We start from the raw sequence: 9,954 nt of genomic DNA, 5'->3' as shown, positions 1-9,954 counted from the left end.
GACGGGGGCTACCGGGACGGGGCGGGGCGGGGCGGCTGCCGGGGGCGCGGCGGTGCCCCCGGCCCGGTTGCGGGGACACGGGTGGGGGCCGTGGGGGCCGTCCCCGACCCGTCCCCCCGCAGCGTGCCCGCACAGCGCGGCCACCAACAGCGGCTACTCGCGCAAGGAGGACGGCGGCTTCTTCTCCCCGTAGCGGCCCCGCGCCCCAATAAAGGCCCGAGCGGCGCGGGGCCGGTGCCGCGGTGCCGGCGGGCGGATCAGAATCGCGGCGCGCTCAGGGGCCGGCCGCGGGGCCAGGCCTCGCCTATCTGATCGACTCATCCCGCCCGCCCGCCGCACAGCGCCCGGGGGCTTCGCGGCGCGGCTCTTCTCATCTCGGCCGTGGGCCGATCAAATAAGATCAACGTGTAGGGGGCGGCGGCACGCGCACACCCCACGCGCGCACACACACACGCGCGCGCGCGCACACCCCACGCACACGCACACACACGCTCACGCCCCTCGCACCCCCCACGCACACGCAGCCCCCACCCGCACGCACTCGCGCTGCCGCCGCTCTGAGTGCGGCCCCCCCCTTCCCCGCCCCCTTTATAGCCTTCCCTCCGCGCGGGGCACGACGGGTAGCGGGGAAGCCCCGCCCCGCCACCGCGCGCCTCCTGGCGGCGGGAAGACCGCTGAGCCCGCCCCGTCCCGCGAAGCCCCGCCCCTCCCATGCCCCGCCCTTACCGCGGAACCACCCCCACAAGCCCCGCCCCCATACCGTCCTTCCACGAAGCCCCGCCTCCCTCATATGAGCTCCGCCCTTTTATCGGAGCCTCTCCCGCCGAGCCCCGCCCCCTCCATCAGAGCCCATCCGGCTGAGCCCCACCCCCTTTCGCAGAGTCCCTCCAGCTGAGCCCCGCCCCCTCCCCCGAAGCCCCGCCCCTTTCGCAGAACCCCTCCGGCTGAGCCCCGCCCCCAGCCCCGAAGCCCCGCCCCCAGCCCCTCCCAAGCAGAGCCGGGCGGGCAGCTCGGTGCTTTATTGGTCCTGGCCCCGCCGCACCGGGAACCCCCCGCGCCCCCCCTGCGTCCTCCCGGCCCCGCGGGACCCCCCCGGCCATGGGGAGGGGCCGGCGGCACCGGGGTTGCGTCCCGCCCGGGCAGGGGCCAAGCCCTTGGCCCCAGAACGGCGGCACCGGGACGGCACCGGGGGGCACGGGGGGCTTCACTTGAGGGCCAGGACGTAGAACGCCATCAGGATGCAGGACACCGAGACGGCCGCGTGCAGCCGGGTGCCGATCACGGCGGCTGTAGGGGGGAGAGATGGGCACGACCCCAACACCCCCGGCACGACCCCAGCGCCCCCAAGCCCCCACCCCAACACCAACCGTCCCCACCCCGTGCCCCCAGCCCAGCCCCACACGTTCCCGTCGGAACCCCAGCGCCACCGTCCCGAGCCCAAGGTGCAGCCCCCCAGCATCCCCCCCCCGTGTCCCCGACCCAGCCCCCAACGCCACCGTCCCCATGCCATGCCCCACAGCACCCACCCGTGTTCCTGGCCGGGAACCCCGTGCCCCCAAAGCCAGCCCCCCGTGTCCCCATCCCGGCCACCACACCCCAATGCCACTGTGCCCACCCTGTGCCCACAGCCCAGCCCGCAGTGACCCCATCCTGGAGCCCCACGTCCCCATGTCCCCATCCCAGCCCCATGTCCCTGTCCCATGTCCCCACCCCAGACCCCAACGCCACCTTCCCTATCCCAGCCCCCTGTCCCTGCCCCAGACCCCAGTGCCACCACCCCTGTCCTGTGCCCAGAGCCCAGCCCCATGTCCCCGTCCCAGAGCCCTGTGTCTGTGTCACCCACTGCAGCCCCATGTCCCCATCCCGGAGCCCTGTGTCCCCATGTCAGAACCCCACGTCCCCAGATGTCCCCATCCCACCCCCACGCCCCCTCTGCAGCCCCCCTGTCCCCAGCCCATGCCCCCAGCCCCACGTCCCCATCCCGGAGCCCCCTGACCCCTATCCCACGTCCCCATCCTGGTGCCACGTGTCCCCGTGTCCCCACGGCAGCCCCGTGTCCCCGTCCCAGCCCCCCCCCCCCCCGGGCCCAGCCCCCCCCGGGCCCAGCCCCCCGTACCCTTGTAGCAGACGCCGCCGAGCCCCCTCCTCTCGCCGTGCAGCCAGGCGCGGAGCCGCGGCACCTTCCGCAGGTAGGCGCAGGTGCACACCAGGAGCAGCCCGAACACCAGCAGCCCGTCCAGCGAGTACACTGCGGGGCACGGCCGCGTCCCGACACCGCCACCGGGCACCGGCCCCCCCCCCCCCCCCCCCCCCCCCCCCCCCCCCCCTCCCGAGGACGGGACGGGCCCGGGCCCGAGCCCAGCGCTGCGGGTGCTGCCGGGGCGGCTGCGGGGCACGGCCGGGACCTTCCGACCCTGAGCGGCAGCTGCGGAAACGGCTCCGGAGGGACGGGGAGGGCCCGTGCTGCCTCCTGACCCCCGTCTGCCTCGCCCAGCCCTCCGTGCCTCCGTCCGGTCCTGCGTTCACGCCGCCTTCCTCCGTCCGTCTGTCCGTCCGTCTGTCCACCCACCCACCCATTCGTCTGTCCACCCGTCCACCCCCCCCCCCCGGCCCCCCCCCCCCCACCCCCCATCCGTCTTCCTCGCCTTCCTCCTGCCCCCGGGGGTCCCCTTGTTGTGCTCCTGCCTCCCACCTCATCGGCGCGGCCTTCGTCCGCTCCTGGCTGCCCCTCGAGGCCTTCAAGGTGCTCCTCTTCCTCCTGGCCAAGGGGACGCTGGCGGGGCAGGAGGGGGCCCTGCGCCGGGTGGTGGCCACCAGCACCCGCCCGGCCTTCGCCGGCAGCTGCCTCAAACCCCTCAACCGCTGCCTGCCCCCCCCCGGTGCCAGGACCCCCCCCTCCAGCACCGCCTCCAGCCCCTCGCCCGGCAGCAGGACCGAGCCCCCCCCCGCCCCCCAGCCCCCGGCCCGGCACGTAAAGGGGGGGACGGGGACACGAAGGCAGCTGGGCTGGGGGGGGGGGGGGTTGCTGTCAATACAAAGCCAGGGGGTGCTCGGATGCAAAGCGCTCGCTGAGGTTTGTGCCCCCTGGGGGGGGGAGCCCCGGTGCCCCAGGGGTGATTCCAGCCCCCCCGAGCGCTGCGCTCACCTGTGCCAGAGGGGTCCCGAGGGGCAGCTCGCGGCCGTCCCGTCCCGGTTTCTGCGCCGTCCCGGTGCGGCCGTGCTGGCAGCGAGCGAGGTCCCTCCGAGGAGGCACCGCCGCACAGACGCTGCCCAGCCCGGGGCGGCTCGGGCAGCACCAGTCCGCGCCTCCGGTTGCTTCTGGTCTTACGGAAAACGAATACAGGCGTAGGTGCACCACCGGAGACGTCAGTCGTGGAGTTCTTTCTCACAGCCTGCCTGGGGAGTAAAGCTGCCGCGGGGCCGAGCTGGGCCACACGGAGCCGTGGGCGATGGTGTGTCCCCAGGTGCCGGGGACAGCCCCGTGCCCTCCCAGCCTGAGCCATTTCTCTTCAAATTCACCCTTTTTTGGCGCAGGGCCCCACGCACCAAGTCTCAGCCCCGCTCTTTGCTCAGTTCCTCCGTGCGGACCACCACGCGCCCCCCCCCGGGGCTGAGGATGCTGCAGCAGGGCGGGTGGTCCCGCCGTACCCCACCGCTGTCCCCGCGCCTGACCCTGTCCCCACAGCCCGTGGCACCTGCCAGCGAGGCTGAGGCACACTCTCCACCGCCTGCCCCATGCAGCGGCACAGGATGTGGCTGACTCGCCGCTGCCAGCCACCCTGATTCATCTCACACCGTGCCGGCAGCCGCAGCCCTGCTGTTCCCATGGCCTGGCACAGCCTGGCATGGCACAGCACGGCACGGCATGGCACAGCCTGGCATGGCACGGCACAGCGTGACCTGGCACAGCCTGGCATGGCATAGCACGGCATGGCATGGCACAGCCCGGCTCAGCAAGACACAGCTCACACTGCCCCTCGCCCTTCTCCTGCCCTTCTCCCTTTCCTTCTCCCCATCCATGTCCCTGCCCGAGGAGGAGGAGGAGGGTCAGTGCTTCCTCCCAAGAGGCAGAAGGGCCCTGGGGGCAGAGGCAGGGGGCTGGGGACAAGGACAGGCCAGGAGGACCTGCGGGGCTCCCTGGCACCCAGCGGGTCCCTGTGCAGGAAGGGACAGGGACGGCGGTGGCCGTGCTGTGGTGCCAGGGCGGGTCCCTGTCCCCGAGCACCTTGGGGACCCTGGGGCAGATGTCCCCAGCCAGGGGCCGTGGGCAGGGGTGGGGATGGTGACACCGCACTGCGACCGGCCCCGTGCTGCTGTCCCCGGGATGGGGCCTCCACCCAGCACCGTGCCGTGCCATGCCAAGCTGTGCCATACCATGCCGTGCCATGCCGTGCCGTGCCATGCCAAGCTGTGCCATGTCATGCCATGCCGTGCCATACCATGCCGTGCCATGCCAAGCTGTGCCATGCTGTGCCATGCCATGCCGTTCCATGCCAAGCCGTGCCATGCCATGCTGTGCCACGCCAGGGTGCTCTGCATCACGCTGCACCACACTCACCCTGCCACGCCGCCCCACGCCGCGCTGAGCCCTGCGGCGGGCAGGCCCTGCGGCGGCGGGGCCGCTGTTGCTCACCCGCTCCTCCCCTGCGTCTCAAGTCAAAACACGTCCCCACGGCCCGGGCGCAGCAGAGCCGCAGTGAGCGCCCGCACCGACGGCCCCGCCGCGCCGGCGCCCAGGTAAGGCCGAGCCCCGGCCCTGGCTGAGCCCCGCGCCCACCGGGGGGTCCCGGCCCCTCCGCCGCCCCCCAACCAGCCCACCGAGCCCCGGCCCTGCCTCAGTTTCCCTGGGCGTTCACCGGCACGGCTCGTCCTGCTGGGGAAACTGAGGCACAGCGTGAGCCCGTGGCACCCCCCGGCTGCTCCTGTCCCCCCCGCTCTGCCCCAAGGGACGGGGACGCCGGGTTCGGGGCTGGGGGAAGGCTCCCACGTCCCGCGGCCACCCCCACCATGGGAAATGCCTGCAGCCCAGACGGGAAAGAAATAAAAACTGGGAGAGGCACCCAGCGAAACCGGCCCGCGCCCCCGCCACCTTTGCCCCTGGGATGGGGCTCATCCCGGCAGCCCGCGCTGCCAGGCACGTGTTTGCACACCTTTGTTTATCGTAGGACCTACAGGAAGGCAAAGCAAACACGGCCTCGCCTTCCTCCCCCACCGGCGCGGCGGCCGTGGCGGAGCCGAAGGGGCGATGCTGCGGGCCGGGGGGAGCGCGGGGGGGGCAGCACCCATGGGTGCTCGCCGGGGGCTGGTGCGGGGTCACGGCGTCTGCTCGCTGTCGCCCGCAGGGTCCGGCATGGAGGGCAGGGAGGAGGCGAGCGACACGGACAGCGGGATCATGCTGCACTCGGGTGAGCATGGGGGGGCCGGGGGGGTGGGCAAAGGGGTTCCGCACCCCGGGGTGCGATGGGTGCCCCCTCCCACAACCAGGGGCACGGCGGTGGTGTAAAAACTGCCCCCCCCCCCTCACCCCCCCCCCGCTGGGAAATCACGGCCGCTCGCGGCGCATTCGGCACCCATGGGCGCAGCCGGCACCCGTCCCGCCACGGGGGTCGGGAGGGAGAACCGGGAACCGGGGCTGTCGGGGAGGCTGAGGGGGGGAAACTGAGGCAGGGAGGCGAGGGATCGGGCTGTGCCTCAGCCCGTCCGTCCATCCGCCCGCCGCCCAGGCCCCGGCAGCCCGGTGTCCCCGCTGAAGGAGCTGGCGCAGCGGGTGCGGAGGCAGCAGCAGGCGCTGGAGGCGTGCGTGCAGGAGCTGCGGCGGCTCTGCCTGCGCGAGGCGGTGAGCGGGGTGCGGGGGGCCTGGGGGGGGGCCCTGACACCCTCCTCCCCACCAAGCCCCCCGGCCGCCGCTCAGCGTCCCCGTGCCGTCCCCAGGAGCTGACGGGGACGCTGCCCCGCGAGTTCCCCCTGAAGGCCGGCGAGAAGCCCCCCAAGGTGCGGCGCAGGATCGGTGCCGCCTTCAAGCTGGACGAGACCCTGGTGCTGCGCGGGGCGGTGAGGGGCGACCGGGGGTGCAAAGCGGGGAGGGGGGGGTGGGACCCACAAAGGGGCAGGCGGTGACCGAGGGACCCCTCGCCACCCAGTCCCAAGGGGGGTGCGCTGCGGGGGGCCACGCGCCCGTCCCAGTGAAGAAGTGCGCGAGTGGGGTACGGGGCGGGGGGTGCGGGGGTGCCGAGCGTCCCCTCCGTCCCCAGGACCCGCTGAGCGCCCTGGAGCGGGACCTGGCGCTGCAGCTGCAGATCGCCAAGGCCGCCCACCGCCTGTGCCGGGAGGAGAACATCAGCAAGCAGCTGCGCCGGAGGAGGAAGACGGCGGCGCTGAAGGAGGAGAAGAAGCTGAAGGAGCTGGAGAACACCCTCAGCCAGTGCCGCCTCCTGGCCGGCCGACGGCCCCTGCCCACCAGCGGCTGCGGGGGTGCTCAGGGTGAGGCCGGGGGTGCTTCGGTTAAGGGGGGGGGGGTCAGGAACGGATCCGTTTGCGTGCAGCCCGATGTACCATCCCTGCTGCGTGCACCTCGCGGCGCTCCCCCTGTGGGTGCACCCCAAAGCCCCGTCCCTGATGGAGGCACCCCACGGCCGCACCCCAAAATGCCATCCGTGGTGCAGCCACCCCGGCGTGCCCTCCCCAAGGGAATTCACCCCAATACACCCCCCAGGGACTGCGCCCTTGTGAACGTGCCCCCAAACCTCCGTCCGTGGGGGACGCACCCTCATGTAGGCACCCCAACACGCCCCCCCCCCCCCCCAGTGAGTGCACCCCGCTGTGCTCCCCCGGTGCCTGCAGCCTTGGGAGCGCACCCCAACCGAGCGGCCGCGGCGGGTGCCGGCAGCAGCCTGGGCAGGGCTGGGAGCTGCCCCGAGCGCCACGGCTCGGCTGAGCCGGCCCGGCCGGTCCCGCCACCGTCCCCGAGCGTGTCGGGACAGGCGGGCGCGGGAGGGGAGCGGGGGCCCACGGGGACGCGCTGGGTGGCGGCGGGTGCCGGGCCGTGGGAGCCAGCAGCCGCTGCCAGCCCCCGGTGCCAGCCCCCGGTGCCAGCCCCCGGTGCCACCACTGTCCCCTGTCCTGCAGAGCTCAGCGCCTCGGACGAGAGCTCGCTGTCGGACGCCGTCCTGCTGGAGGAGGGTAAGGAGCTGTGGGAGGGGGGCATGGCGGAGCCCTGTCCCATTCCCCCTCCCTCCACCCCAACGCTTTTTCTGTCCCGCAGAGGAGACGCAGCTGCCGGGACCCGGCACCCCACGGGGGTCCCCATCTCCGTCCCCGTCCCCGCGGCCCTGTTCAGGCCCCGAGGAGCGCGCTGAGGCGGAGGGGCCGGGGCACCCACCCACACCTGCCAGCCCCTGGAGGGAGACCAGCCTCGACGGGCCCTACGAGAAGGCCAAGAAAGCAGGCGATGACCCTGGGGACAGAGAAACCTGGGGGTCCCGGTGCTGCCCCACGTCCCCACCCACTGTCGCCACCGCCCCTGGCAGCCCTGACCTCGCAGCCTCGCTGGCGCCCAGGACCACGGATGTCCCTCCGTACCGCTTCGTCCCCATCCGGACCCTGGTGCTGTGCCGGCAGGCGGGCTCCAGCGCCCCGAGCACCCCAGAGCCACCGAGCCGGCGGGGACAATCCCAGTCCCTGAGGTACGGCCCCTGCACGGAGCAGGGATGAGGCTTCCTGGGAGGAGGATGGAGGGGGGATAACCCCGTGGGATGGTGGTTATAACCCCATGGGCAGGAACAGAAACCCAGGGGAAGGAAGATGGAGGTAACCCCACGGGTAGGAGGAGAGGGATAGTCCCCTGGGGAGGATGGAAATGGATCCATGGGGAAGAGGAGGAAGGAGACAACCCCTTGGGAAGAAGGAAGTAACTCCATGGGGAGGACGGAGCAAAACAAGGGGAGAAGGACTGAGATAACCCCACGGGGAGGCTGGTGGATACGGTGCCACGGGGAGGCTGGAGATAACCCTGGGGGGAGGAGGATGGAGCTAAGCCCACGGGGAGCCAGCACCCCACGCCCTCCCGGCCGCCCTGTCCTGGGGGCAGGAGGAGCGGGGCAGGAGGCAGCCGCAGCCCTTGTGCCCGCAGGGTGGAGGCGCGCTGGGAGCCCGGTGAGCCGCGGGGCCGCAGCACCGCTCCCCGCCGCCGCCCCACGTACTACACGGTGACGGTGCCCACCTCCTGCTTGCCGGCCCCCGGCCCCACGCATCGCTCCGGCTCCGACGACAGCATCTCCGACGTCTCCAGCATCTCCCACGCCACCTCCCCGGGCAGCAGCAGCCCCGACGTCTCCTTCCCGCGCCCCCCAGCCCCGCCGCCCCTCGCCGAACCCGGTTACTACCCCCGGGGCGCCCCCCGGCTCCTGCCACCCGCCGGCCCCCCGGCTTTCCTCTACGAGCAGGATCTGGCCCCGCTGCGCTACCAGCGCCTGGTGCCCTCGCACAGCCGCATCGTGCGCACCCCGTCGCTCAAGGACTACGCGCCGGCGGGCACCCGCGGGCTCTCCAAGGCGGCGGTGACGGAGGAGCTCAAGTCGTGGCACCAGCGCGCCCGGCTGCGGGGCGCCCGGCCCCACTCCCTCGACAGGCAGGGCGCCTTCCGGGGACCCCACAGCGGGACCCCCTGTGACGGTCCCCCCATCTGTGGGGCCCTGCTGCGGGCTCAGGTAGGGCACGGGGCTGGGGTGGCGCAGGGACCGGGGTGGGGACAGCGGGGGACAAGCGGGTGGGGGGCACCGCGGTGGCTCTCGCCTTGTGGGGGCGCCCTGGGTGCTGCCCTGTGGGCGGGTGGGGGACGTGCGGTGTCACCCGGGGGTGGCACAGGGACAGGAGGCTGCACTGGGGCAGGACCGAGGTCCCAGAAGGGTCCTTAGGGCAGAACTGGGGTCCTGTGGACAGCACCAGTGTCTCATGACCTGGTCTTGGGGCCAGGACCGAGGTCCTCAAGGCCCTTTGGGGCAGGACGAGGGGCTGCAGGAGGTCCCTATAGCCACATCCAGGGTCCCACCAGCAGGACCCGGGTTCCCACGAGGGCAGGAGGGTCCCCGCAGACATTTTGGGGCCGCCTCACTCCCCTCCTCCCTGGGGCCCACGCGGGGCAGGTCAGGACTCGCCGCCGAGCCTCTGCCACCCCCGCAGCCCCCTCCCCATCCCTCCCGGGGCCGTGCCCCCCAGGGCGCCATGGGGTGGGGTCCCGGCGCCCACGGGCCCCTTCTCCCACGCAGGCGCCCCCGATCCGTGTCCTGCGGCGCTCCCCGGACGGCGTGCCCGTGCAGGTCTACGTGCCTGAGAACGGAGAGATCGTCACACAGGTGTGAGCGCCCCCCCTCCCCCCCCCGCCCGGGGGGGCACGGCCTGGCTGGCCCAGGGCGCTGGGGACAGGGGGGACGGGGCCGTCCTGCCCCCCTCTCCACCCCTCCCCGGGCTTGGGGACATAGCGGGGGGCGCAGGGGGGGAGGTGCGGCTGCCCCCAGCACCCTGCGGTGCCCAGGGCTGGGATGGGGTGGCCGGGGCTGGCCCCCACCCGCTGTCCCGTGTCCCCTCATCGGTGACCCCAAGAGGGTCTGCGGTGCAAAGGTGTTGTAACTCGGGCTTTTTTCTCTAATAAACGTGGTCATTTGGGATTTCCCTGCGGTCACTCCTGTCCTCGCCAGCCCCTCAGGATTTGTCCCCTCCATCCCCATGCTTGTCCCCATCCCCATCCCATCCCTGTCCCCATCCCATCCTGGGTGGCCGGGGCTGGTCCCGGTGCCAGTGCCGGGGACCCGCAAGCAGCGAGGTGGGGATGGGGGCTGGGGAGGGGGCTTGGGGGCTGGGGCAAGGATGGGGCAGAACGAAGGGATGGGATGCAGGGAGGGGATGGGGTGCAGGGAGGGGGTGCAGGGCAAGGAGAATGGGTCTGGGGGGTCAGGGAAG

The 9,954-nt window shown here is 73.2% G+C and overlaps 2 protein-coding genes and 1 non-coding gene across 5 annotated transcripts; 1 reads left to right on the top strand and 2 right to left on the bottom strand.

Moving 5' to 3' along the window:
- Positions 1-253: 253 nt before the first annotated feature.
- On the bottom strand, positions 254-521 carry LOC118160040. The gene has a single exon (XR_004747311.1).
- A 480-nt stretch (positions 522-1,001) lies between these two features.
- LOC118160039 (forkhead box protein D1-like) lies at positions 1,002-2,577 on the bottom strand. The gene is made up of 3 exons (XM_035314575.1): positions 2,476-2,577; positions 2,117-2,414; positions 1,002-1,287 (listed from the first exon to the last, which is right to left on the bottom strand). The coding sequence occupies exons 1-3, from the start codon at positions 2,575-2,577 to the stop codon at positions 1,205-1,207; spliced, it is 483 nt and encodes a 160-aa protein (XP_035170466.1). The 3' UTR covers positions 1,002-1,204.
- A 1,926-nt stretch (positions 2,578-4,503) lies between these two features.
- INAVA (innate immunity activator) lies at positions 4,504-9,662 on the top strand. Of its 3 annotated transcripts, none has more exons than XM_035314574.1 (9): positions 4,504-4,737; positions 5,343-5,405; positions 5,724-5,836; positions 5,932-6,051; positions 6,252-6,480; positions 7,126-7,179; positions 7,262-7,682; positions 8,129-8,705; positions 9,264-9,662. In XM_035314574.1, exons 2-9 carry the CDS (start codon positions 5,351-5,353, stop codon positions 9,354-9,356), a joined length of 1,662 nt encoding a protein of 553 aa, XP_035170465.1. In that variant the 5' UTR covers positions 4,504-4,737; positions 5,343-5,350; the 3' UTR covers positions 9,357-9,662. The 3 variants fall into 3 exon arrangements, with proteins under 3 accessions (XP_035170465.1, XP_035170463.1, XP_035170464.1); XM_035314572.1 differs by lacking the exon at positions 4,504-4,737 and adding an exon at positions 4,831-5,236; XM_035314573.1 differs by lacking the exon at positions 4,504-4,737 and having other exon boundaries at positions 4,833-5,405.
- Positions 9,663-9,954: the final 292 nt, after the last annotated feature.

Source organism: Oxyura jamaicensis, unplaced genomic scaffold (assembly GCF_011077185.1).
Source record: "Oxyura jamaicensis isolate SHBP4307 breed ruddy duck unplaced genomic scaffold, BPBGC_Ojam_1.0 oxyUn_random_OJ73009, whole genome shotgun sequence".
NCBI lineage: Eukaryota > Metazoa > Chordata > Aves > Anseriformes > Anatidae > Oxyura > Oxyura jamaicensis.
The sequence above is the reverse complement of the archived record's forward strand: the minus strand, read 5'-3'. Positions and strand labels throughout refer to the sequence as shown.

Coding starts and splice junctions, on each gene's coding strand:
- LOC118160039 (XM_035314575.1), bottom strand. CDS start 2,577: ATGGGTGGGTGGGTGGACAGACGGACGGACAGACGGACGGAGGAAGGC. Junction 2,415..2,475: donor GCTGGGCGAGGCAGACGGGG/GTCAGGAGGCAG, acceptor GCTGCCGCTCAG/GGTCGGAAGGTCCCGGCCGT. Junction 1,288..2,116: donor CGGCGGCGTCTGCTACAAGG/GTACGGGGGGCT, acceptor TCCCCCCTACAG/CCGCCGTGATCGGCACCCGG.
- INAVA (XM_035314572.1), top strand. CDS start 5,008: ATGGGAAATGCCTGCAGCCCAGACGGGAAAGAAATAAAAACTGGGAGA. Junction 6,052..6,251: donor CCCTGGTGCTGCGCGGGGCG/GTGAGGGGCGAC, acceptor CTCCGTCCCCAG/GACCCGCTGAGCGCCCTGGA. Junction 7,180..7,261: donor CGCCGTCCTGCTGGAGGAGG/GTAAGGAGCTGT, acceptor TCTGTCCCGCAG/AGGAGACGCAGCTGCCGGGA.